Source organism: Leucoraja erinacea, chromosome 10 (assembly GCF_028641065.1).
Source record: "Leucoraja erinacea ecotype New England chromosome 10, Leri_hhj_1, whole genome shotgun sequence".
NCBI lineage: Eukaryota > Metazoa > Chordata > Chondrichthyes > Rajiformes > Rajidae > Leucoraja > Leucoraja erinaceus.
In genome coordinates, this window is record NC_073386.1 from 22,734,127 (window position 1) to 22,761,230 (window position 27,104).

The following is a 27,104-nucleotide window of genomic DNA, read 5'->3' on the forward strand; positions in this document are numbered from 1 at the left end:
ACAAGGAACTCGGGGGCAAGGGACTCGGTGGGAAGAACAACGTTGGGAGGGGGGTGAACAGTGTTGCAGTGCTAATTTTTTAGTTGCCGGAGCTGTCAAACAGGGGCGTCATTTCAGGTTTTGCTTGGGAGGGGACACAAGCTAGTCTCCTGAGCAGCTCAAACAAGATTATAGCCGATCATTACATCCCATTGTATAATTAGTACAATAAAACATATAAACTTAATTTAATAATATGACAAAATATTGCACTGTTGCACTCACTATTTATCGTGAAATATAATTATCAAGAAAGTAAAGAAAAAGACGGTAATCATGCATTTTTACGAAGGTGCCGGCCCGGCACCAACTCGCCCTGACTCTCCTGCACCTCTGGGCCTTCACACACAAAAACTCATACCCACACCCACACACACACTTAAACTCACATACTCACTCCCCGACACACACTCATACCCACTCACTCACCCACTCACTCACCCACCTACTCACCCACCTACTCACTCACCCACTCACTCACCCACCCACCCACTCACTCACCCCACCCACTCTCTCACGCACTCACCCACCCACTCTCTCACGCACTCACCCACCCACTTACCCACCCACATCTGCAATGGACCACAACGCTACTTCATTCGACGCCAGATCCACACAATCAACAAACACTTATCGCCTATCTGGACTTTACCAAGCCTCCAGACCGGTCCCTCCACCGACACTCCTCGACTCAACTGCCCGCCCGCAGGCCCGTAGCTCCACCGCTGGACCACAGTGTCGCCTGCACGACCACCACGTGGCAGAGATAGCCACCACGAGCAGCAGCAACAGCATCCACCGTCTCTCCGACCCTCACCGCCTTCCCGGCCAAACCCAGGTCCGGACCACTGAAACTGCCGAGGCTGCCGACACTCACCACCTCCCTGGGGCCACCAATGCTGCTGTTGCCGTCCTCCACTGTCTCCCCGGGGCCACTGATGTTGTTGCCGCCGGCCCGTATCTCTACTCCAGCCCACCACGGGCCTCCACCAGCGACTCCGCCGACCCTCGCCTCTCCACCGCCCACCAGCGAGCCAGAGCCGTCACTTCACCAAAGGTCCAGGCTCAGCACTAGGCCCACAACCTCCATGATGCAGACTGCACGTGGTCTGACCCTGCTGGGTCCTATTGCTACCCCCACCCCCCTACAGGGAACCTCAGTAGTGGGGTTCCCCTTCTCAATCTTTCAACCAGGTTACCCTGACCACACACCTGCTAGTTAAAATTCATGCAGTTTTTTTTGCCTTTTTATTTACAGAGGTGCCAGATAGGTGCTCTGGTGCGACATGGGGGGGAAGGGCGAGCAACATTGGGGGGGTGGGGAGGAATGAGCAGCATGGGTGAAGTTGGGAGACCGGCAAGTGAATAATGGATGGAGGCAGGCACGGAAATAAAGGAGCTGCAGGCTGGGATGGGGATGATGAAGATGGAGGAGGCTGCTGGAAAGTGAGAAACAGGAACACAAAAGCTGCCTGTTCTGAAATCTAACAAATAAGGATGGTAACAATGGAAGCTATTAGGGGATAGGTGAAGGAGGTGGGCCAGAACCAGGGAGAGAGGGGAAAGCCTGTGGGTTAAACATGCATATGGTAGGTATATTATAACCTACCCAAGCGGAATACAGGGACCCCAGCAGCCCTTCAAGAGGTTCCTGTGCACCACCTTTAACCTCATCTTCTGCATCCAGTGTTCCAGATGTGGCCTCTTGTACATCAGCAAGACCAAATGTAAACTTGGTGACCATTTCCCCGAACACTTGCTTTCGATCCGCTATGGCCTACTGGGTCTCCCAGTTCCTAATCATGTTGACCAAAGAGCTATGATCTATGATCTTTGATTTTGACTCCCATTCTCATGCAATCCTTTCTGTTCTGGCCTCTATTACCAGAGTAGGACACATGTAAACTGGAGGAACAGCACCTCATATTCCTTTTTCTCTAACCTCATTTGCATCCAGTGTTCCCGATGTGGCCTCTTGTACATCGGCTAGACCAAGCATATACTTAGGGGAAGGAAGAGGTCAAGGGCTATTTTGTGCTGTATTAAAGTGAACCTTTTTTTCCTGATCCAGTTTAAGCACTATTAGGAATGTAACTCCTGATGGTGAAAAAAAATAGCAGCATGGAAATGTAAATTGGCTAACAGTGGCAGAGATATTCAGTTTCATGTATAATTCTTACGTATTGTATGGAATTTAGATTTGTTTGATCAGTGAAGATAACATACACAGATATCAGTAATCCCCAGAAGCTGCATTGAAGATTAAATTGTAAACACCAAAAAGTAAAGATTAATCTTGACTTCCTTTATTTGACAGAAAAAAATTATTACATTGAGGTCTTTTCAAAGCATTATGCCTGTTTCTTCAAGTCGCTTACTGGCAGAAATGTCTTCCATTCTACGATGCTATGAGTAAAAGAAATATATGAATAACTGATAAAGGACTCTTTCAATGAAGTTCAAATTTAATAAAAAATAATCAAAACTGGTTGGGGCTTAAAAGGTTTAAGCCTAGTAGAAAATTGAGAATTCATGTTTCTTAAATATTTTTCACTCTAAGTACCACAAATATTTTTAAACATTAATTCAAGGGACAGGGGCTCCACAGGCTAATCCCCATTTAATTAACTGTACCTAATCACCCTTGAGTTGGTGATGGTGAACTGCTTTCTTGAACCACTGGTTTTGGTTAGGGAGTGAGTTCCAGTACTTTGACCCAACAACAATGAAGGAACAGTGGTATATTTCCACGTCAGGATGATGTCTGGCTTGGGTGGCAGCTTTTAGCTGGTGGTGTTTCTATATATTTGCTGCCATTGACTTAACAGGTAGAGGTTGTGGGTTCAGAATGTGTTGAATAAGGAGTAGGAAGGAACTAAGGAGTCAGAGAAGGGACGCAACCTGAAATGTCACCTATTCTTTTTCTCCAGAGATGGGTGCGTGACCCGCTGAGTCATTCCAGCTTTTTGTTTCTATCTTCATGTTGATTAAGGAGTCTTGCTGAGTTACGGCAGCGCACCTGTAAATGGTGCAAACTGGAAATACTATGCATTCAGTGGAGTAATGAGTGAATAGTTGTGGACAGAGAGCTTACCAATCAGCTTGCCATGTACTGTGTGGCATGGGGGTCAGTGATGGCAATGCCATTGAATGTCAGGGGGTGATGGCCACATTTTCCCTTGTTGGATATTGTCATTGCCTGGCACGTCTATGACATAAGGTCATAACGTCATAAGTGGAAGGAGTAGAATTAAGCCATTCGGCCCATCAAGTCTATTCCGCCATTCAATCATGGTTGATCTATCTCTCCCTCCGAACCCCATTCTCGTACCTTCTCCCCATAACCTCTGATATCTGTATTGATCAAGAAAGTACTTTAATTTAACTTGTCACATATCAGCCCAGGCCTGGATAGTGTTCAGGTCATGCTACATATAGTTGTGAACTGCTTCATTATCTGAGGATTGCGAATGGTGCTGAATATTAGGTAATCATCAACAAACATTCCTACTTCTGGCCTGACCATTGAAAGACATAAAAACAGAACAAGCCAGAAATTGTCAACCAGTGAAAAACCATGTGTGTTAATGTTTCAATAAAAACATTGAGACTGCAGGTCAGGTTGCATCTGTGATAGTCAACATTTTGTTTTGAGAATCCACAAGTAGGACTCGCATCAGGTCCTGATGCAGGGTCTAGACCTGCAATGCCGACAGTGCATTTACCTCCACAGATGCTGCCGGAACCACTGAGTGCGTCTAGCTATTTGTTTTTTTTGCTGCATGTTTCAATACAATAACTAAACTGATGTTTGAACTCTTCATCTCCTCAAATGCTGCATTCTCTGTTGGTTGTTTCCAGCATTTTTTGCTTTTATTTCAATTTTTCAACTATCACAGTATATTTTTGTGTCACGGAATAGCATAATAGCCCAGAATTCTCTCGGATCTGCTTCATATTCATTGCCAAATATTGCAGCTGAAATCTCAGGATAGTTGCTAACTATTCAAATTAGTTCTTTGCCACCAAGGTGAAAGTCCAGCTATGTATATCCTGCTGCTATTGTAGAATAAAATGTTGAGTAAACTTGCAGTATCCAATTACTTAAAAAAAACAGAATTTTATTTTTCGGTCTGAGGCAACCTCCCTCCTCCCTCATCTTCACATGTGTGCATCTGAAAAAGTATATTTATCATAACTATCTGGCAGAGGATAGATATGTGTCAGTAGGAAGGTAAAGAGCATCTGGGAAGATGAGCTGGTGAGAAAGCATGTCTTATGGACCAATATTTTGAATGATTGAATTGAAAAATGGTATGAAATGATTAAGCAATGGGGTTGAAAAATCTCCAAAATGGGAGTCTGGAACTGTGGTATGGACCTGATTCACAGCTTGCAACCATATCAGGTACAAAAGGGCATTACAATTCTCATGTTATTTAAAATGCAGTGAGCTAAGGAGGGACTAATTTTGTCCGTTTATGCTGAATTTTATTCTGTGATAATAAGCTCAAAGTTGTATTGGGCTAAACTTTCATCGAAATGGTAAATAATCAGTTTGAATGGTGACCATTCTACTAAGATGATTCTTATACTGTTTTGTACCTTATTTGTTGTTGCTCGTTTCTTTCACTTGACTTCACGTTGTTGATTCTTCCTCCGCTGACAGTAGGGTTCCTCTGGGTTTGATGTTCCACTATTATGAGACTGTAGATGTTGGACTACATTGCCATCATCATCGTCCAACATCAGACAATGGCAAGGGCATGAGGGTACTTTAAATGACATTCCCCACATGCTTTCACAAAGGTCCTTTCCATTCCTATACATCTACACATAGAATAATTTGATTATTAATAAGCAGCTCATTGTCATATTCAATTGTTCGTTAGAGATATGTTACATTTTAATTTCCATTTTATTATCTAAAGACGATGTTAATTTACTGACCATGCTTCGTGATGGACTTTACAAACTTATGCTTTATGCAAAATTTCTAAACACCTATGATCCTATGATCTAAAAATGAAATTGCAGAATATTTTTTCAACTTTGCAACCAAATTCCTACTATCCCCCCCAATCACCCCAACACAAGACATACACAGAAACACTAAAACATACTTTTGATATACTAATTTTTTTAAAAAAAGTAGTCGAAACAACGAACCCGCTGCAGGCGAGGCAGCCGAATCGCAGCGCCACCAGATGTCAACTTGCAATTTGCATACAGGAAAAATAGATCTATGCCATCTCTCCTGCACTACATTTGGCTCTGGATCACCGTGACAATAAGAACATTTATGTCAGGATGCTATTTATTGAATACAGCTCAACCTTCAATACCATAATACTGAATAGACTCATCTCTAAACTCCTGGATCTTGGCACTGATGCCCCCATTTGCAAATGGCTTCTGAGTTCCTGACCAGCAGTTAGACAGTACTGTCTCCGCCTCTTCCTTTCTTTTTCCCCGCTCCCCACATCAGTCTGAAAAAGGGTCTCGACCCGAAATGTCGCCTATTCCTTCGCTCCATAGATACTGCCTCACCCGCTGAGTTTCTCAACCAATTTTGTCTTCCTTCGATTTTTCCAGCATCTGCAGTTCTTTGTTAAACATTGGTTTACAACGTATTATCTGTTAATAGGCATGACAGTATACCAAATGTGCATGCTTCTGGCATGTGCTTGTAGAACAGGAGTCAATACTAATGCACATCTCTTGGATGATATTGTAACACAAAAAAAAGACTGTAAATGGTGGAATATGGAACATGAAGTGTTGGAAAAAAAAGCTCAGTGAGTCAGACAGCATCTGTAGAGGTTATAGGTGTAAATCGACATATTGGGTGAAACCCTTTGTAAGGACCAGTGGTGTTTTAAAACTGAAACAGCACTCTCTGTGCTCAGAAATAATGTGTTAGAGATTTTAAATCTGTACCTTTTTCACCTTAAAAAATATATGCAGCAGCAGATTGTTAGCTGCTATTGGACAAATAAACAACCCATCTTTTAGACAGGTGGAACTTAGCAAGCCTCTGAATACTTCAAATGGACAAATTAAATTGGAACAGCAGGCTTTTATCTACTGTCCATTGCTCTATTTGTCACCATAGAATTCCTTGAAGTCATAGGGCAAGTCCTGAACTCTGTTCTGATGTTACACCTATTTTTATTCTTGAATGACAATGGAGCACAAAAGGACACAATGCAATGAATGACCTGAGATCTCTTCCACCTTAATGCTCTTTGAAAATGCGTGCGGACAGGAAAGCACTACAACGGGTGGTGAAAACCGCGCAGCACATCATCGGTGCCCCGCTCCCTGCCATGGATGCCCTCCACCGAAAACGGTGTCTGAGACGGGCTGGGAAGATCATCAAAGACCCCTCACACCCCAACCATGGACTGTTTGCCCTCCTCCCATCAGGGAGGCGGTACAGGAGCCTCAGGTCACGTACCAGCAGGATGAGGAAAAGCTTCTATAACAACACAATCACACTGCTGAACTCGGAGTCCCGACGATAGACTTCTCTGGTCCCTCCGTCCCCCTTTTGTTTAATCATTCTGTATTTCCTGATTATTCTGTATCTTCTCTCTTTCTATTTTTTTTCTTGTCTTTTCTCTTTATGTACAACTACTACGGTCTGATGCAAAACTGCATTTCGTTGTACTGATACTTGTATTTGTGCGATGACATTAAAGTTGAATTGAATTGAATTGAATTAAATCGATACCTTTTTCACCTTAAAAAATATATGCAGCAACAGATTGTTAGCTGCTATTGGACAAATAAACAACCCATCTTTTAGACGGGTGGAAATTAGCAAGCCTCTGAATACCTCAAATGGACAAATTAAATTGGAACAGCAGGCTTTTATCTACTGTCCATTGCTCTATTTGTCACCATAGAATTCCTTGAAGTCACAGGGCAACTCTGTTCTGGTGTTACACCTATTTTTATTCTTGAATGACAATGGAGTACAAAAGGACACAATGCAATGAATGACCTGAGATCTCTTCCACCTTAATGCTCTTTGAAAATTAGTGCAAAATGGTTGGTAGCGTATAGGAGTAGGGAGGCTCTACTGCAGTTGTACAGGGTCTTGGTGAGATCAACCTGGATTATTGCGTACATGTTTTGGTCTCCAAACAAGGGGAAACACTTTGAGGATAGAGGGGAGAATCCTTTAGGAACGAGATGAGATGGTTCACCATATGACAGAGATGTGGTGAATCTCTGGAACTCTCGGCCACAGAAGGTAGTTGAGGCCAGTTCATTGGCTATATTTAAGAGGGAGTTAGATGTGGCCCTTGTGGTTAAAGGGATCAGGGGGTATGGAGAGAAGGCAGGTACAGGATACTGATGTTGGGGAATCCAGGACAAGGGGTCCATATTTGAATGGAGGGGAAATCCTTTAGCTCGAGATGAGAAAAAAACATTTTTTACACAGAGCGTGGCTCTGGACTCCGGCCACAGAAGGTAGTTGAGGTTTCTATGGCTATATTTATTGGATAGTTATATGTGGACCTTGAGGCTAAAGGAATGGAGGGTTATGGTCTGAGCGCAGGTACATGATACTGAGGGATGATCAGCCATATCATGTTTGGCATGCGACTCGAAGGGTCGAGATGGCCTACTCCTGCCGTATTGTATGTGTTATATGGTTCTATACCTTAGTCATCAGAAATAATGAACAGAAGTAGATACACCATTATAGAATTATAGTTTATCTGCAGCAATAAAAGGAACAAAGAAACAGATAAACATCTGCATTTAGATGATACCTGATTACAACTCTAGAAGGTAGTTGTTTTGCCCGCACAGGCAATTTGCATGAAATTCCAACAGGGTGCAGTTGAAGTATAACCAATCGTTTTGATGAAAAATTGAAAGCAGATTATGAACTGTCAGATAAGCTCCATTATTTCACAGGTAGATAGTTAATGTAAATTCAGCAGAGTAAATTATCTCTCTTATTAAAATTTAATTTCTCCTCAAATGTGGGGTAAAATAATAACAATTGTCCTATTTGTGAACTAAAACTAAACTCCATTTTTAATTTCATCTCTGGGCTCTTTAGGAAAGAGTTCAGCTGGAAACAATTACAATGAAGGCCGATGTCCCATCATTAATGATGTTTGTTCTCTACACACAGAAAGTGTAGAGATTGCAAATATATGTTATGGTGCTGAATGGAAGCTGGGAGTTTAAATGCATTGTGCAGGAATCTTGGTTCAGAAACATGCTCAATTCTGCATTCCAGCCTCTTCAAATTAGGATAAGTTGGTTAGGAAGCTAACTTGCCATTTTTACAGGTAAAGGAGTAATATGCAGATATATTTTCTGAATTTTTGAGCTGCAAATGAACGAGCTAATCTTTTTCTTCTTAGGCTATCTCTTGGGATGAAGACATTTGGTTTCGGACCAGTTTTTGCTGCAAGCATTGATATTTTGGACAATACTTTGCAACTGTTCTCTCCATGGACTTGTAAAGGATGTGCAATGGAATCACGACTTGTCATGAAGTGGAACATAAATCCTGGTGAGTAGTTTTGGCTGGCTTTCATGCATGCAAAATCCATCTGGCCCAGAAAATCTCTTCAATACGATATTGCTCAGAGCATCTGTGATTTTCATTTGTTAAACGCCCAGTTCTTCCCTGAAGTAATTGCACTTAATTGTAAGAAAATGATTCATTCTGAACAGTGCTATAAGCTCAGGGGGATATTCAGAAACAAATTTCCTGATGATGAGGAGCAGAGCAAAATTGCTGTCTCAATTCTAAAATAAAATCAAATACATACAAAATATGGACACTGAACTGGTCGTACACAGTAGGTTTTTACTGTGGATAATTTTTTATTCCCATAGCTTACAAAATGAATTGAAAAAATCTATAACAAGGGATCATAATGCAAGAATTAGAGCTCAATTTGATAGTGAATTCAGTAAAACCTTTACTTAGATACAAAGGATGGTTTAAATCTAGCAGTCTCCTAAAAGGCTGTGCAAGAGCCTTCAATACAGATATGACATTAGTAATGAAATGATATGCCACCGGCTCATGCAATTGATGTATAGTTAATTCATCATGATCTTATTGAATGGGAGAGCTAACCCAAGGGTCTGAGGAGACACAGCATGGTGATGTTGGAGGAGAGATCTACCCGAAATGTCTTGATGCAGGAAGAACTTATAGAAGGTATTTTTTAAACTTTTCCACCTACTGATTACTGAACAGATCAAAGATTATGTCTTCTTAATTTTTGTCACAAAGTTTAATGACATAAAAACTAGGTGGTTTCTGCAACTAAAAGACTAATGTACATCAACTCCATTTATCTGCCTTCAGTCCTTATACATTGACACCTTTATCTAACAATAGTAGAGCAATCTTGAATATTTCAGGATTCAGAATTCACACCTTTTCGGGGTAAAATGTTACAGAAGGATCTGATAAAGAGTTGTTGAACTGAAATTTTCACTTTGTCTCTCTTTCCACAGCTCCTGCCTAACCATGTGTTTCCAGCATTTTCTGAATTAATTTCAGATTTCCAGCATTTCTGTTTAAAAAATAAATTTCAACTGGCATATGAGCTCTGTTTAACAATTGTCACAGTTATAAATTCACAAATTACCCCATCACATTATCTATGTAATGGTGTACTGAGACTATCAATGGTCACTGTTGTGTAATGCAACTGTTCCTACCTGCTGATAGGGAATGCATTCATTTCTGCAATTATTTCCATGTTGATCCCATTCCCAATCGGAAATCCAATTTCTCACACATGTCCGATCATTCATACAAGCTGCAAACCTGTCGAAACACAGATATTTATTCATTGCAAAACTTTCTTTCTTGATAATTACAGCAATTGAGAGCCTGACCTTTGTCCTAGGGGTGGAGTGACAACAAAATGAGAATATTCCTCACCCACAAAAATTATTCCCCTGGAGAGAGTGGTGGAGGAAGGTACTCTCAGACAATTTAAGCATTTAGCTGAGCACTTGAAACGTCATAGCATTAATGTCTATGTTGAGTGCTGGAAAATGAGATTAAAAATAGATAGGTACTTGACACTGTGCACCACAGGGTTTGTTTTCTGTATTATGGTTCTATGACATCCACTTTAATTTTCTCCTGGGACCCGAATGAAACATACTGGATGTAGCAATGTCGCTCCTGTTGAGTTTTCAGTTCTGATTTGTCTTTAAATACTGAAGCAAATAATATCAAAATATATGTTTCATCAAGATTTTCTGAATGTTCACGGTGTCAGTACATGAAGGACGTCCAGAGTAATTATGACATTGTTGGAAATGCTCCTGGCTAAATTTTGTGACTTAGAAGAAACATTAGATTTTAAGCCTGAAGAAAGATCCCAACTCAAAACATCCATCCTTTCTCCATACCCCCAATAGGAGCTGCCTGACTCGCAGAATTCATCCAGCAGTCTGTTTTGTGCATAAGATTTTCATGGTGGAATGAACGGGAGAGTGTTGAAGCAGAGTGTGGTTAAGAGGTCAGTTGACATTCATTCAGCAGTGGAGGTTACAGATAACTAAGGAAAATCACTGTCAACGCGTGAAACAAGAATTTCAGCCGCTTCACAGGAGCAGACATGTCTTCGCACTCCTGTCCGAGTCAGAAGTTTCACTGCAGAGACTTGATCACAAAAAAACAAGCCAACGCTTGTTTAGTATTGAGGGAGCTGTACACAAAGATAGGTTCTCTCTTTTGAATTAAATCTCATCTATCTCCAATAGGCACAGAAGTTTTCATCACAAAATATATACAAAGTATAGGGGAGTAATCATCAGGTGGCTTTGTCAACAAGGTATTTCTCAATCACCATCACTTAAACAAATAATATTTTGCAGTGTAAAGGGCCTGTTCCACTTTCACGACCTAATTCACGACCTCTGCCGAGTTTGCCCTAGACTCGTACTCTCAGCATGATCGTCACGAGGTCGTCACAAGGGCGTAGGAGGTCGTAGGTAGGTCATAGCAGTCCGTGATGCTAGTCGTAGGTACTCGTGGCATCAAGTAGGTCGGGGCGTTTTTCTGGCATGATGAAAAATGTCCACGAGTAAAAAAGGTAGTGAATTAGGTCGTGAAAGTGGGACAGGCCTAATGGGAGCTTGCTACAAATAGATTCCCAGCAACCTTTCCAAAATCACAACAGCCACCATAAGCACTATTAGTTTAGAAGTATTTTGACTTGTCCTAATTCATGCGTTATATAATGGCAGGTTCTTGCACGAGTGTTGTAGACATCCACCATTCATATTGCTTTCCTTTTCAATAACTCTGTTATACCTGGACATCAGGAAATTTGTTATTTTCAAACACAATTTTGATTTCTACAATTACTAGATGCAGGTGAATCGATGGCAGTTTCCTGAGAATAAAATTGAGGCACATTATTGGTTTTCACACAGCAAGCTTTACTTTGTGCTTGCATTATGCAGCTGTACATTTGATATCCCATTTAAAACTGAGCACACATCTCAATTCAGATATCACAATATTTACAAAATCATACTGAGTCAAAAAAAGGGCGTCACAGTAGCGCAGCAGTAGAGTTGTTGCCTTACATCGCCAGAGATACTGGTTCAATCCTGACTGTGGGTGCTGTCTGTACGGAGTTTGTATGTTCTTCCCATGACCTGCATGGATTTTCTCCGAGGTCTTTGGTTTCCTCCCACACACCAAAGACGTACAGGTTTGTAGGTTAATTGGCTTGGTATAAATGTAAATTGTCCTCAGTGTTTAAGATAGTGTTAAAATGCGGGGATCGTAAGTCAGTGCAGACTCGGTTAATTAAGTTATTACATCGGATGGAAGCTGCATACCAAATCTCGTTGTACCTCTGCGCAATGACAATAAAATATATTATTATTATTATTATTATATCTCATCTGCACTAGTCCCAATTGCCTGCATTTTGGCCCATATCCCTCTTAACCTGTCCTATCCATGTACCTATCTAATTGCTTCTTAAACGTTGTGATAGTCCCTCCTCTGGCAGCTTGTTCCATGCACCCACCACCCTTTATGTGAAAGCATCATGTACCTATCCAAATGTCTTTTAAATGTTGTTTTTGCACCTGCCTCAACTACTTCCTCTGGTAGCTTGTTCTATATACGTAACACCCGCTACATTGACATTGATTCACTTAACCTTCCATTGAGTGTATATGTCTGGTCAAGTGTTGCTGAAATACCAACTGATAGATGTTTTAAGTATCATATTAAGTCTGAGCAGTGAAAATAAACAACATTTATTGAAAATTCGAATTCTTACAAAGTAAAATTGTGTTTAATTGGATGAATAAACTTACCAATCATTGCAAAAGCTGTTGCAAATTGGGACATTATGAATTGAATACGAGTTATTGGGATTGGCCCAGTTGAAAGCAAGGGGGGAGCAATGGAAGAAACAGTCTATTTTTTTCACGTACTCTTCACACCTGTAGTAGCGAATAACAACATCATCAATAACCAGAAATGTAGAACTGTATTTCCATAAATTATATCTTTGTTGAATTTACATTCTGCTGATCTTTTCAACAGGAAAGGTGATCTGATTCCACTTTTTTCCCCATAATGTGATAGAAATATGGCTTGATTTCAGTGTATTGCTTGGACATAATTTGCTTTGTTGATATTTAAATAATAACATGTAGCACAAGAGTAAAGATGAATTACTCCAATTACACAGCATGCTGGTGATAGTACATCTGGAACAATGTGTATACTCCTGTCTCCCTACATGAGGAGTTGCATAGAAACATAGAAACATAGAAAATCGGCCCTTCGAGCCAGCACAGCCATTCATTGTGATCATGGCTGATCATATAACCATATAACCATATAACAATTACAGCACGGAAACAGGCCATCTCGGCCCTACAAGTCCATGCCGAACAAATTTTTTTTCCCCTTAGTCCCACCTGCCTGCACTCGTACCATAACCCTCCATTCCCTTCTCATCCATATGCCTATCCAATTTATTTTTAAATTATACCAATGAACCTGCCTCCACCACTTCCACTGGGAGCTCATTCCACACCACCACCACTCTCTGCGTAAAGAAGTTCCCCCTCATATTACCCCTAAACTTCTGTCCCTTAATTCTGAAGTCATGTCCTCTTGTTTGAATCTTCCCTATTCACAAAGGGAAAAGCTTGTCCACATCAACTCTGTCTATCCCTCTCATCATTTTAAAGACCTCTATCAGGTCCCCCCTTAACCTTCTGCGCTCCAGAGAATAAAGACCTAACTTATTCAACCTATCTCTGTAACTTCATCCCCAATCAATAACCCGTGTCTGCCCATATTCCTTGATTCCACTAGCCCCTAGAGCTCTATCTTACTCTCTCTTAAATCCATCCAGTGATTTGGCCTCCACTGCCTTCTGTGGCAGGGAATTCCACAAATTCACAACTCTTTGTGTGAAAACGATTTTTCTCACCTCAGTCTTAAATGGCCTCCCCTTTATTCTAAGACTGTGGCACCTGGTTCTGGTCTCGTCCAACATTGGGAACATTTTTCCTGCATCTGGCTTGTCCAGTCCTTTTATAATTTTATATGTTTCTATATGATCCCCCTCATCCTTCTAAACTCCAGTGAATAGAAGCCTAGTCTTTTCAATCTTTCCTCATATGACAGTCCCGCCATCCCAGGGATCAATCTTGTGAACCTACGCTACACTGCCTCAATCACAAGGATGTCCTTCCTCAAATTAGGAGAACAAAACTGTACGCAATACTCCAGATGTTGTCTCACCAGAGCCCTATCCAACTGCAGAAGAACCTCTCTATTCCTATACTGAAATCCTCTTGTTATGCAATTGATACTTTGTAGTTTAAAAGAATGAAGAATGATCTTATAAGAACACGGAGAGGTGGGGGTGGGGGGGGGGGGGGGGGGGGGGGGGGGGGGGGGGGGGGGAGAGGGCGTGGTGCAGGACGCCATAGTTGTTCAGATGTTTTCTTGTGGAGGCCAGATCATTGGGTATGGAAAACAAACACTACAGATGATGAAAATCTAAAACAAAAACAGGAAATATTGGAATTACTTTGCAGGTCAAGCTACATCTGTGGGAAGAGAAACAGAGTCAACTTTTCAGGTAAAAGATCCAACGCCCAAACTAAAAAGAAGACAAAATAAATGTGTAAAGATGCACAATGGGTGAGAGAGGGCATGGCTTTGATGGGATTAAGAAGGACCATTTACAATCCGGTCATTTCCTCTTCTCCCGTCTCCTGCCGATTCAAATGCTTGAAAAAGCATGTCACCAGATACATGAACTGCTCCTTTTCCATTGTTATAAGACGATTGAATGATCCACTCATCAGATAAGGATGTTTAAGAAGGAACTGCAGATGCTGGAAAATCGAAGGTACACAAAAAGTGCTGGAGAAACTCAGCGGGTGCAGCGGCATCTATGTCTGAAGAAGGGTTTCGGCCCAAAACGTTGCCTATTTCCTTCGCTCCATAGATGCTGTTGCACTCGCTGAGTTTCTCCAGCATTTTTGTGTACCATCAGATAAGGACGTTGTCCTGATCTCTCAGCCTACCTTATTGTGGCTCTCGCATTCTTTATTTATTGGCACTTTTTTTGCAACTTTAATGCTCAACAACATATGCTACACTCTGGTACATTTCTCTTGTACTACCTGTTATAATTGTACATAGCTTGATTGTATTCATGTACAGTTTGATTTGACGGGACAGGATGCGAACAAAGCTTTTCACTGTATCTCAGTACACTTGAAAATAATACGTCAGTGCTAATACTAATATTGTGGTGACCATGGGGATAAGTTGTAAACAAGGTTATGTGGTCAATGAATGAATAGGAACAGTCAGAGGATGAGAACATAAACAGAAGTATCTGGAGTTACGAAATACAAGCAGGAGAACAAGCTGAGCAGGTCAGGCTGGGCATGTCCTCCACTCCCAGAGAGAAAAAGAACAATGTGCTAACATTAAAGATGGGTGACTGATGCAGATCAGGAAATCAAGTTACCAAAAGCTGTTGTACTTTGGGAAGTTAAATGGAAGAGGAAGATATACAGAAAATGGCTGGACCAATGGGATGTAGAAACAAGGAATTGCAAATGCTGCTTTAACTCAACGGGTCAGGCAGTATCCTGGAGAACATGGATAGGTGATGTTTCGGGCCAGGACCCTCCTTCAGACTTAGGAATGTTGAGATACAGAGGGATCTTGGGGGGTAAATCCATAGCTCCCTGAAAGTGGATAGGGTGTTAAAGCAGATGTAGAGCATAGGTCAGGGCATTGAGTATAAAAGATATAGGAAGGATATGGTTTTGCAGGGAATACAGAAGAGGTTCTCCAGGAGTGGAGTGTATTAGCATTAGAAAGATTGGATAAAATTGTGTTGGTTTTTTTCTGGACTGTCAGGGGCTGAGGAGAGACATGATAGAAATATATAAAATTATGAGAGACATAGATAGGTAAATAGTCAGAGTTTATTCCCCAGGCAATTGCTTTCAGGTGAGAGGTGGAAAGTTTAAAAGAGATTCATGAGGCAGGATGTTTACACAGGGAGTGGTAGGTGCAAGGGACATGCTGACAGGGAATTGGTGGAAGCACATATGATAGTTTAGGAGGCATGTAGACAGGTACATTAAAAGCCATAGAATGGAGGGACATAAACCATGTGCAGGCAGATGTGCAGTTTTAAATTGGCATAATTGTTGTCACAGGCATTGTGGGTGGAAAAGCCTGTTGCTCTGCTGTTCTATGTTCTAATATTGAGTTGGGAAATTGCAGTGTTCCCAAGAGGAAAATGTGGCATTGTTTCTCAAGCTGTGTTGAGCCTCAGTGTGACAGGACCCACACACCAATAAGTCAGAGTGACAGTGGGATGAGGAGTTAAAATGTCAGGGAACGGGAAGCTCAGGGTAACCCAGGGATTGAAGGTGAGCAAAGCGATCACCCAATCTGTGTTTAGTTTCCCTAAAACAAAATAAATGACATTGTGAACACCAGATGCCATTTCATCTGGAAACACTGTTTGGGTCCTTGGATGCTGGGAAGAGGTGAAAGGATGTGTTGTATTGCCTACAAATAGAAGGAAAAGTGCTGTAAGGGTGGTGGTTGGGGGAGGATCAAAAGAGTAGACCAGGGTTTCATCATGGAAACTGTCTTAGCAAAAGGCTAAAAAGGGAGGAGAGGAGAATATGTTCCTGGTCGTGGAAGTTCTTTGAAGATGATGGAAATTGTAGAGAATGATCTGTGAAATGTGGAGGCTGGTGGGATGGAAGCTGAGGACCAAGGAAACTCTATCCTTGTTCTCTCCCAGTGGAGAGCGCATGAGAGCAGAGCTGCAAGAAATGGATGAGATGCGGTCAAAAGCTTTGTTAACAATAGTAATGGGAAGCAGCAGTTCAGAAAGAAAGAAGACATTCAGAGAAACCAAGATAGAAAGTTTCATCATAGAAACATAGAAAATAGGTGCAGGAGTAGGTCATTCGGCCCTTCAAGCCAGCAGCGCCATTCAATATGATCATAGCTGATCTTCAGTAATCAGTGCCCCGTTGTGGTTCTCCCCATATCCCTTGATTCCCTTAGCCCTAAATCTAACTCTCTCTTTTAAACACCCAGTGAATTGGCCTCCATTGCCTTCAGTGACCTAGAATTCCACAGATTCACAATTCTCTGGGTGAAAACGTTTTTCCTCATCTCAGTCCAAAATGGCCTACCCCTTATTCTTAAACTGTGACCCCCTGGTTCTGGACTCTCCCAACATCGGGAACATTTTTTCCTGCATCTACCCTGTCCAATCCTCTAAGAATTTTATATGTTTCGATAAGATCTCCTCTTATCCATCTAAAGTTCAGCAAATACAAGCCCAGTATTTCATCATATGTCATTCCCGCCATCCCGGGAATTAACCTGGTGAACCTGCGCTGTCATCAAACACATCGAAGAAGGAAAAATTGGGAGAATGAAATATAGTCCTAGTGGGAGGCAAGTTAGGAACAAAGTGAAGTTAAGGTAGCGATAGAATTTAATTGGCTTTTTATGGATGTTTGTTGCTAGCCTGTCTCCTGAGATAGAGAAAGATAGAGATTTTGAAAAGGAAGAGCTGTGTTGAGGTGAGGACAGATTGGAAATTGATAATAACAGGATGAAACTGTTGAGTTTCGCATGAGTGCAGTAGATCATCAATGTACCAGAAGGAGAGTTCAGGGAGTTGGCTCAAGACTGAAATAAAGAGTGTTACAGTTTTGTGACCATGCAGGTGCCCACAACTGTACCTTTGATCTGCATGAAACGGGTGCAGTGAAGGAAAAATTGTTCAATGTGAGGACAAGGACCGTTGGTGAGCAGTGGAGGAGGGTCAGGGCGGTGAGTACTTAAATCGGGCGCGGGGCTTGTTTTCACAGAGGCCCAGGACCGTTGGTGAGCAGTGGAGGAGGGTCAGGGCGGTGAGTACTTAAATCGGGCGCGGGGCTTGTTTTCACAGAGGCCCAGGACCGTTGGAGAGCAGTGGAGGAGGGTCAGGGCTTTTACCAAAATCCGTAACGTTCCACACTCCATAGGGAGGGTTCTGGTGGAAGCCGCTGATTGGTGGAAGCAGACTAGAGGAAGCAGCTGATTGGGTGCAACCTCAGGTTAGCATTTGTGCTTTCTGTTTAAAGGTACAGTGCTTTAGTAAAGGTACAGTGGGTTAAAGGTGCAGTGCTTTAGTAAAGGTACAGTGGGCCAAGGGTACAGTGGCCTAAAGGTACAGTGCTTTTTGTTTATATAATAAAGGGCAGTTTAAAGGTCACGAGGGAGCAGCTGTTGTGAGTCAGATACCTGCTGATTTCTCCCAGCAGTTTCTATTGTATTATACTGGTATCAGATCCAGGGTAAGGCGGGAGAATGACAGTCAGAGCAGTATACTGTTCTGGATGTCAGATGTGGGAGGTCATGGTGTCGGATGGCCCTCCAGACGTCCACATCTGCACCAGGTGCAGCGAGATGGGGCTCCTAAGGGACCGTATTAGGATCCTGGAGCAGCAGCTCGATGACCTCTGTCTGATCAGGGAGAGTGAGGAGGTCATAGAGGGGAGTTATAGAGAGGTGGTCACTCCAAAACCACGGGAGAGAGACATGTGGGTCACGTTAAGGAAGGGCAAGGGGCAGAGGCAGGAACGAGTGAGTACTCCAATGTCGGTACACCTCGCAAATAAGTACTCCTGTTTGAGTACGGATGGGGGTGACAGCCTACCCGGGGGTAGTGACAGCGGACGGGCCTCCAGCACAGAGACCGGCCCTGTTGCTCCAAAAGGTAGGGAAAAAAAGAGGGCAATAGTAATTGGGGACTCTATTGTTAGGGGGTCGGATAGGCGATTCTGTGGACGCAGTCGGGAGACCAGGATGGTGGTCTGCCTCCCTGGTGCCAAGGTCTCGGACGTGTCTCAACGCATCCAAGATATCCTTAAATCAGAGGGAGAGGAGCCTGAGGTCGTGGTACATACAGGTACCAATGACATAGGTAAAAAAAGGGAAGAGGTCCTGAAGGGAGGATTTAGGGAGTTGGGAGGAGAGTTAAGAAAAAGGACCAAAAAGGTAACAATCTCAGGATTACTGCCTGTGCCACGCGACAGTGAGAGTAGGAATGGAGCGAGGTGGAGGATAAATGCGTGGCTGAAAGACTGGTGCAGAGGGCAGGGATTAAAGTTCCTGGATCATTGGGACTTCTTTTGGGGAAGGTGGGACCTGTACAGAAAGGATGGGTTGCACTTGAACCCGAGGGGGACCAATATCCTAGCGGGGAAATTTGCAAAGGCAGCTGGGGAGACTTTCAACTAGAATGGTTGGGGCGAGGGACTCAAATAGCGAAAGGTAGTAGACAGAATGGGAGGCAGGAAGCAGAAATGGGAAGCACTCGGACACAAGAGGAGAAAGAAAAAAAAGGAAATAAACAGAGAATAAGAGACGGGGGTTTTCTTAAATGTGCATATTTTAATGCTAGGAGCATTGTAAGAAAGGTGGATGAGCTTAGAGTCTGGATAGACACCTGGAAGTATGATGTTGTGGCGATCAGTGAAACGTGGTTGCAGGAGGGCTGTGATTGGAAACTAAATATTCCAGGATTTCGCTGCTTCAGGTGTGATAGAATTGGAGGGGCAAGAGGTGGGGGTGTTGCATTGCTAGTCAGGGAAGTTATTACAGCAGTGCTTTGGCAGGATAGATTGGAGGGCTCATCTAGGGAGGCTATTTGGGTGGAATTGAGAAGTGGGAAAGGTGTAGCAACTCTTATAGGGGTGTATTATAGACCGCCAAACGGGGAACGAGAATTGGAAGAGCAAATATGTAAGGAGATAGCAGATATTAGTAGTAAGCACAAGGTAGTGATTGTGGGAGATTTCAACTTTCCACACATAGACTGGGAAACACATTCTGTAAATGGGCTGGATGGGTTAGAGTTTGTAAAATGTGTGCAGGATAGTTTTTTGCAGCAATACATAGAGGTACCTTCTAGAGGAGGGGCTGTGCTGGACCTCCTGTTAGGAAATGAGATGGGACAGGTGGCGGAGGTATGCGTTGGGGAGCACTTTGGGTCCAGTGATCACAATACCATTAGTTTCAATATAATTATGGAGAGGGTCAGAACTGGACCTAGGGTTGAGATTTTTGATTGGAGAAAGGCTAACTTTGATGCGATGCGAGATGATTTAAAAGGAGTGAACTGGGACATTTTGTTTTATGGGAAAGATGTAGAAGAGAAATGGAGGACATTTAAAGGGGAAATTTTAAGAGTACAGAATCTTTATGTTCCTGTTCGGTTGAAAGGAAACAGTAAAAATTGGAAAGAGCCCTGGTTTTCAAGGGAAATTGGACATCTTGTTCGGAAAAAGAGGGAGATCTACAATAATTATAGGCAGCATGAAGTAAATGAGGTGCTTGAGGAGTATAAGGAATGTAAAAAGAATCTTAAGAAAGAAATTAGAAAAGCTAAAAGAAGATATGAGGTTGCTTTGGCAAGTAAGGTGAAAGTAAATCCAAAGGGTTTCTACAGCTATATTAATAGCAAAAGGATAACGAGGGATAAAATTGGTCCATTGGAGAGACAGAGTGGACAGCTATCTGCAGAGCCAAAAGAGATGGGAGAGATATTGAACAATTTTTTTTCTTCGGTATTCACCAAGGAGAGGGATATTGAATTATGTGAGGTAAGGGAAACTAGTAGAGTAGCTATGGATACTATGAGGTTCAAAGTAAAAGAAGTACTGACACTTTTGAAAAATATAAAAGTGGATAAGTCTCCAGGTCCTGACAGGATAGTCCCTAGGACATTGAGGGAAGTTAGTGTAGAAATAGCCGGGGCTATGACAGAAATATTTCAAATGTCATTAGAAACAGGAATAGTCCCCGAGGATTGGCGTACTGCGCATGTTGTTCCATTGTTTAAAAAGGGTTCTAAGAGTAAACCTAGCAATTATAGACCTGTTAGTTTGACTTCAGTGGTGGGCAAATTAATGGAAAAGATACTTAGAGATAATATATATAAGCATCTAGATAAACAGGGTATGATTAGGAACAGTCAACATGGATTTGTGCCTGGAAGATCATGTTTGACTAATCTTCTTGAATTTTTTGAAGATGTTACTCGGGAAATTGAGGATGGGTAAAGCAGTGGATGTTGTCTATATGGACTTTAGTAAGGCCTTTGACAAGGTTCCTCATGGAAGGTTGGTTAAGAAGGTTCAACTGTTGGGTATAAATGCAGGAATAGCAAGATGGATTCAACAGTGGCTGAATGGAAGAAGCCAGAGAGTAATGGTGGATGGCTGTTTATCGGGTTGGAGGCAGGTGACTAGTGGGGTGCCTCAGGGATCTGTGTTGGGTCCTTTGTTGTTTGTCATGTACATCAATGATCTGGATGAAGGTGTGGTAAATTGGATTAGTAAGTATGCAGATGATACCAAGATAGGGGGTGTTGTGGATAATGAAGAGGATTTCCAAAGTCTACAGAGTGATTTAGGCCATTTGAAAAAAATGGGCTGAAAGATGGCAGATGGAGTTTAAATGCTGATAAATGTGAGGTGCTACACCTTGGCAGGACAAATCAAAATAGGACGTACATGGTAAATGGTAGGGAATTGAAGAATACAGTTGAACAGAGGGATCTGGGTATAACCGTGCATAGTTCCTTGAAGGTGGAATCTCATATAGATAGGGTGGTAAAGAAAGATTTTGGTATGTTAGCCTTTATAAATCAGAGCATTGAGTATAGAAGCTGGGATGTAATGTTAAAATTGTACAAGGCATTGGTGAGACCAAATCTGGAGTATGGTGTACAATTTTGGTCGCCCAATTATAGGAAGGATGTCAACAAAATAGAGAGTACAGAGGAGATTTACTAGAATGTTGCCTGGGTTTCAACAACTAAGTTACAGAGATAGGTTGAATAAGTTAGGTCTTTATTCTCTGGAGCGCAGAAGGTTAAGGGGGGACCTGATAGAGGTCTTTAAAATGATGAGAGGGATAGACAGAGTTGATGTGGACAAGCTTTTCCCTTTGAGAATAGGGAAGATTCAAACAAGAGGACATGACTTCAGAATTAAGGGACAGAAGTTTAGGGGTAATATGAGGGGGAACTTCTTTACTCAGAGAGTGGTAGCGGTGTGGAATGAGCTTCTAGTGGAAGTGGTGGAGGCAGGTTCATTGGTATCATTTCTAAATAAATTGGATAGGCATATGGATGAGAAGGGAATGGAGGGTTATGGTATGAGTGCAGGCAGGTGGGACTAAGGGGAAAAAAAATTTGTTCGGCACGGACTTGTAGGGCCGAGATGGCCTGTTTCCGTGTTGTAATTGTTATATGGTTATAGGTTCAGCTGCGCAAATGAGTGTTCTGGTCACAGGGAGCTGGTTGGACATCTGCTCAAGGGAGAAGCAGAGGTCCTCAGACCATCTTGATGTGGGATGGAGGTGTCTGTCAGCACTCGGAAATTGGAAATCAATAAATAGAAGGGGGAAATAAAAGGAATCATAAATGTAGGTGAGAAGGATTGTTTTGGGTATTTAAAGAGGAAGTAGATACTTTTTTATAAAGATGGGGAATCGAAGGAGATGAGGAACTGGAATAAATGAGATGATAAGATAATGGACAGATCAGCCCTGATCAATATAGAATGGTAATTGTGGCCTGGTCCTGCTCCTATTTTCGTATGTTCTTTTGTGATACTGCACTAAAATTACACTGGATTGTTTCCTGAGAAGGAGGATTGTATTGTGAGGAGAGATTTAGCAAATGGACTTGTGACTCTCTGGAGTTTAGAAGAATGGAGGTAATCTCCTTGAAATGTGCAAAGTCCTTTGGGGAACTTAACAGGGTAGATGCAAGAATGATGTCTCCTCTGCCTGGGTTAATGATAATTAGGATCACCCAGAAAATTTTAAATCTTTGCAATTCTGTACCCAAATGGGCCATGGAATCTAACAAAATTGAGGATATTCTCGATGAATATATATTTTTGATTTTAAAGGAATCCAAGGATAAGGTATGTCCACAATCTTACTGAATGGGAACTGCTGGAGGAATGTAGTTGGTTAGGCAATGTCAGTAGGTTCTTCCAGTAGCTCTCATAATTTTGCTGCAGATTCCAGCATCTGCAGTCTCTGGTGTCACATAATTGAATGGCATGGCATGTGTGAGGGGATAAATGACATACTCCTGCTACTGTTTAAAATTGTATTTAAAAGGAATCAAGCAGTTAAACATTAACATGAAGATAAGGTGGCATGAGTTAAATCATGTTTTGAGTGACCTGTAAGCAACTGATGGTATAGCTTCAAATTAGATTTTTTTTCTGCTTATAAAAATCTGCAATAAAAATCATACTGAAATATATTATTAAACCTTCTTTACAGAGCACAATATGATGGTTGTAAAAGTGGCAACTATTTTTATCATTCATTACCCTTGCACAAACAAAATAGTGTACTTTTAATAATGCTCGTCGCACCACATCCAATTCCTCCATCTAGTATTTTTATCTCTGATATTACCCTATTTTTAAAAGTGGATTAAAATAGTAAAAATGCAATATGAATACAACAAACATTTGTTAACCATTAACCACAAAGTTGTTTTTAACATTTATTCTTGAAATGTTGATAACTATGGAAAACGGTATTCATCGCCCTTCAATATTTCCCCTTGGGACATAATACATAAACTCTAATTATATTGACACCACCTAACTAACATTTCACAACACCCTCGATTGTCTCAGTGATACTAGACTAATTTACTTTGTTCAATCAGACACGGAACATTTTCTCCATTGAAACATTTGATCATTTAGCCACAGCACAGATTTCATGCCCTAACCCTTAATTCTATCCCTCCCTGCCTCCTGCTCCAAACTCCTCACTCTCTCCTGACCATGATGTCTGGCTCTAAATAAAAACACGACTATTCACAATTTCAAGTCAGAATTTATAACCTATGTACATTTATAATCCACCACAAACCCTGTCTCCTTTCTTCTTCATTACATCTCCAATCCCCACCTCTGCAAGGTCTACTACAAGTCTACTTCCTGGCTTCAGTCACCAAACTTTCACACATCCTAAACACTACCACACGAATACAAATTTCTCCACTTCCAGTTCATCCATCACATTCCACATTGTGTCACAGTCTGTCCACACAATTTTTTTAAATTCTCACGCTCCTGTTTAAATCAGTACTGGACTTCACCTCCTGCTTTCTTTGTAACCTCTGTTACATGTAAACGTACTAAATTCTCTGCTTTTATAATCTGACCTTTTGTGAATTCACCTCTTCCTTCATATCACCACTGATAGCCATGCCTGAACTGACAAGGCCCAACTCTCTGAAATTCACTTCCAAACTTCACTGAAATTAATTTCCTAAATCCCTACACCTCTCTATCCATGATACCCATTTTTAAACTCTAATAATTCTCTTTTTGTTTGTCTGGTCAAACCTCTGGCTGTCTCTGTACATTAATAATGCCATATATGTGCAAAATATTGTCCCGAGTCCAAACGAGACATTGCATTTAGGGCAGGCAAGTGAGGGATGGTGGGTATTGAAGGACTTCAGGGAACATTGTTCCTCTTTCCAGTAGCAACAGTCCAGCACCCACATTTTGGTAAGTGCATACAAATCAGCAATGTTTTGACATTTTAATTTCACAACTTAATATGTAAGGTTTGAATTCAAGAGGTCTGGCATCAAATGCAGTTACACGCATTTTAACCTGTAACATAGCATTTTTTTAAACTCAAAGAATACAACATATTTCTGTGCTTATGAAAATGTTGGTTTACCTTGGACTAAGTTGGCCACATCGGTCCCAATATGTATTATCTATCTTCGACATTGGGGACACAGCAAGCTCTTCAGTGTAGTTAGAAAAACAGCAGGAAGCTATTGGAAGAAAAGGAATTAACTGAGCGAGCTAAGGCAGCATGATGGTAAGCCATATCCAAAACTTGCATAACAGAAATATAAACAACATTCAAATATTTCTGAGGTTATTTAGTCTGTAAATGTTACATGCTTTCATTTAAAAAATGATAGAATATTGCAATGGGGAGCATTGGAGTGTAGGCCTGTTACTTAATTCTGACTTCTGGATATCAGTCTCTCTGAGGACAAGTAAAATGGAGACTCGGCAATCAGCATCGTGAAGGAAATATCACAAATTATAGCCAGTAAACAAAAAAACATGTCACCAAAAGGGAAACAGAAAGATATTTTATCTTTACAGTCATTACTTCACAGCAGAGTGAAAAATACATGGAATGATTTGCACAGAAAAACATACCCTGGAGAAACTTACAGTATTGGAGAATTGAATAGCTAATCAGGGGATTTGACATAGTAATAAATAAAAATGCTGGAAACTCAACAGTGAGGCTGAAAAAGCTACTTATCTTAACTACTAAACCAGGTTCGCTTCTTAATAAACAGACACCACACAAACTGTTTGGTAGACCAGTTCAAAACTTTACTTAACATCGGCCGATGGAAGGGAGCGAGAATTCCAGCTAAGTGACCAATGTAGACACTCAACTGTCCTCGGTTCTCTTCTCTTAACAACAGAATTACATTGCCTTAAATAGGGTTTTTTTGTCCCCTTAGCACATTCCACAGACATTAGTCATGGTCAGAGGTACTGGAAAAAGGTTTCCACAGAATGCATCACATCAAACCTTTTGTTTACATGGTACAACATATACTAAAAACATTGGCCATTTGCTTTAGGTCATTTTATCTCCAAATAGACCACCCTAGCTCTTTTCGCTGCTTCCTCTGTCATTTGGTCCCTCATAAACATAGGTCATTTGTTTACAAAGATGTGACTGGCTATTTCTCTCTTCCTTTATTGCCTCCTCCCCATAAACATTGGTAATTTAGTTTATGGCATCTTACTTCAAAGATATCTCTAGCTTCTCCAATGTTATAGGATTTATTATCTCACACACCACAACCTAAGGCAAGCCTAATTTGAGACTAAATATAAGCTGTAAGCTAGCCTAGAAGCCAATTTAATATCTTCTTATATTTTTAACTAAAATTCGACTTCATCAAGGCAGCATCTTTGCAGTGAGAAATATAACATATTTCAGGTTGATGAATCTTCATCAGGAATGGTGAAATGAATAAGCAAATTAATTTTAGGTTGGAAAAGGGATCTTGAAGCTCAATGTGGCTCATGCACACTGAAAAGACGTGCTTGGCAAAATGGATCATGCAATCTGCTTTTGGTTTCTCCAAACCAGAGGAACCCATACCATAAGCATCCAAAAAAGCATGTTGGATTAGAAGACATGCAAGTAAATTACAGCTTTATTTGCAAGAACTGTTTGGATCAATGGATGAGGGGAGCAGAAGTTGTAGCACCTTCTGCAATTGGATAGTAAAGTGGACAAGAGAGCAGAGTTGTCAATGAAGATGTAAAGAGTGAAAGAGAGAGTTCGGAAGCGAGCAGTCACTTTTGAATACTAAAATAAAAAGGAAGGGGAAGATGTCGGAAGGTACACTCTCACAGAAATTGTCAAACATTTTGAAGGAAATTTTTTTCCTTGCAAAGGCTGTTGGGTTTAAAATGAGGATCTTTTCTATGGCCAGAAGGAGAGAGGTGAAAGCAAATATACAGCAGATGCAGATTAAAACCAGTGGATTTGTTGGCTGTATGGGTACATCAGCAAATAATTTTGTCGATAAATTGTCATTTGAATTTTGACGTTATGTCCCTCTTTGTGGTTAATGAGATAGTTAATGAGATAACCTTTCAACTTTTCATCAATTTCTGGAATGACCACATCAACTTACAATGGGAAAACCGCCTGCATTCCTCCATGCCTGGCTCAGGACCAGAGGATAACTTGTGATATCTTCCTGATAGACAATTTTCTCCATTACAACTAATTGCCAGTGACAATATTGCAATAAAAAGGTCCAACAAAGTTATCATCATGATGGTCGACTTTAAACCTGCAAAATAAATCAAAATAGATGACAACAGATATTTGACCAGTATAATTCATTACTTTGGATATTTTCCACTTGCCTAATTTGGCTTCCAGAAATTAAATTAACTTTGGTAATAAATGTTAGTTTCCTAAGCTCTCGGTAAGTTTTCACTTATGATCAAAGAGCAATGCCTGTAAAATATTTCAGATGCTGGATACGTTCCATATTTCCATGCAATCTCCCTTGTAAAAATAATCTCAAAGTTAAAAATAAAAAAATAAAATGTTGGAAATATTCAGCAGGCCAGGCGGCAATTGTTTCAACAAAGTAAATTTTCAACTCTGCAAATTTTCATTAGAATTTGTGTCCGGAAAGAAAATCTCATTCCCCACTTTTTTAGGCAACCTGTTTCTCACTCACATGTCCCCCCATCTATACCAGGGTAATTTGTAATGACCAGACAACGCACCAATAAAATCTGGTTTTATAAAGCAAACAAAGGACAAAATATATAGGAAGGAACTGCAGATACTGGTTTACACCGAAGATAACCACAAAATGCTGGAG

General features: G+C 41.2%; 1 protein-coding gene and 1 long non-coding RNA gene across 2 annotated transcripts; one reads left to right on the forward strand and one right to left on the reverse strand.

Moving 5' to 3' along the window:
• Positions 1-2,323: 2,323 nt before the first annotated feature.
• On the reverse strand, positions 2,324-26,580 carry LOC129700901 (riboflavin-binding protein-like). The gene is made up of 6 exons (XM_055641707.1): positions 26,397-26,580; positions 24,386-24,485; positions 12,391-12,519; positions 9,754-9,862; positions 4,645-4,869; positions 2,324-2,445 (listed from the first exon to the last, which is right to left on the reverse strand). Exons 1-5 carry the CDS (start codon positions 26,539-26,541, stop codon positions 4,669-4,671), a joined length of 684 nt encoding a protein of 227 aa, XP_055497682.1. The 5' UTR covers positions 26,542-26,580; the 3' UTR covers positions 2,324-2,445; positions 4,645-4,668.
• LOC129700903 (uncharacterized) lies at positions 7,986-9,732 on the forward strand. Its single transcript, XR_008724116.1, has 3 exons — positions 7,986-8,357; positions 8,433-8,584; positions 9,547-9,732. It is a non-coding gene; the product is annotated as an uncharacterized LOC129700903 (long non-coding RNA).
• Positions 26,581-27,104: the final 524 nt, after the last annotated feature.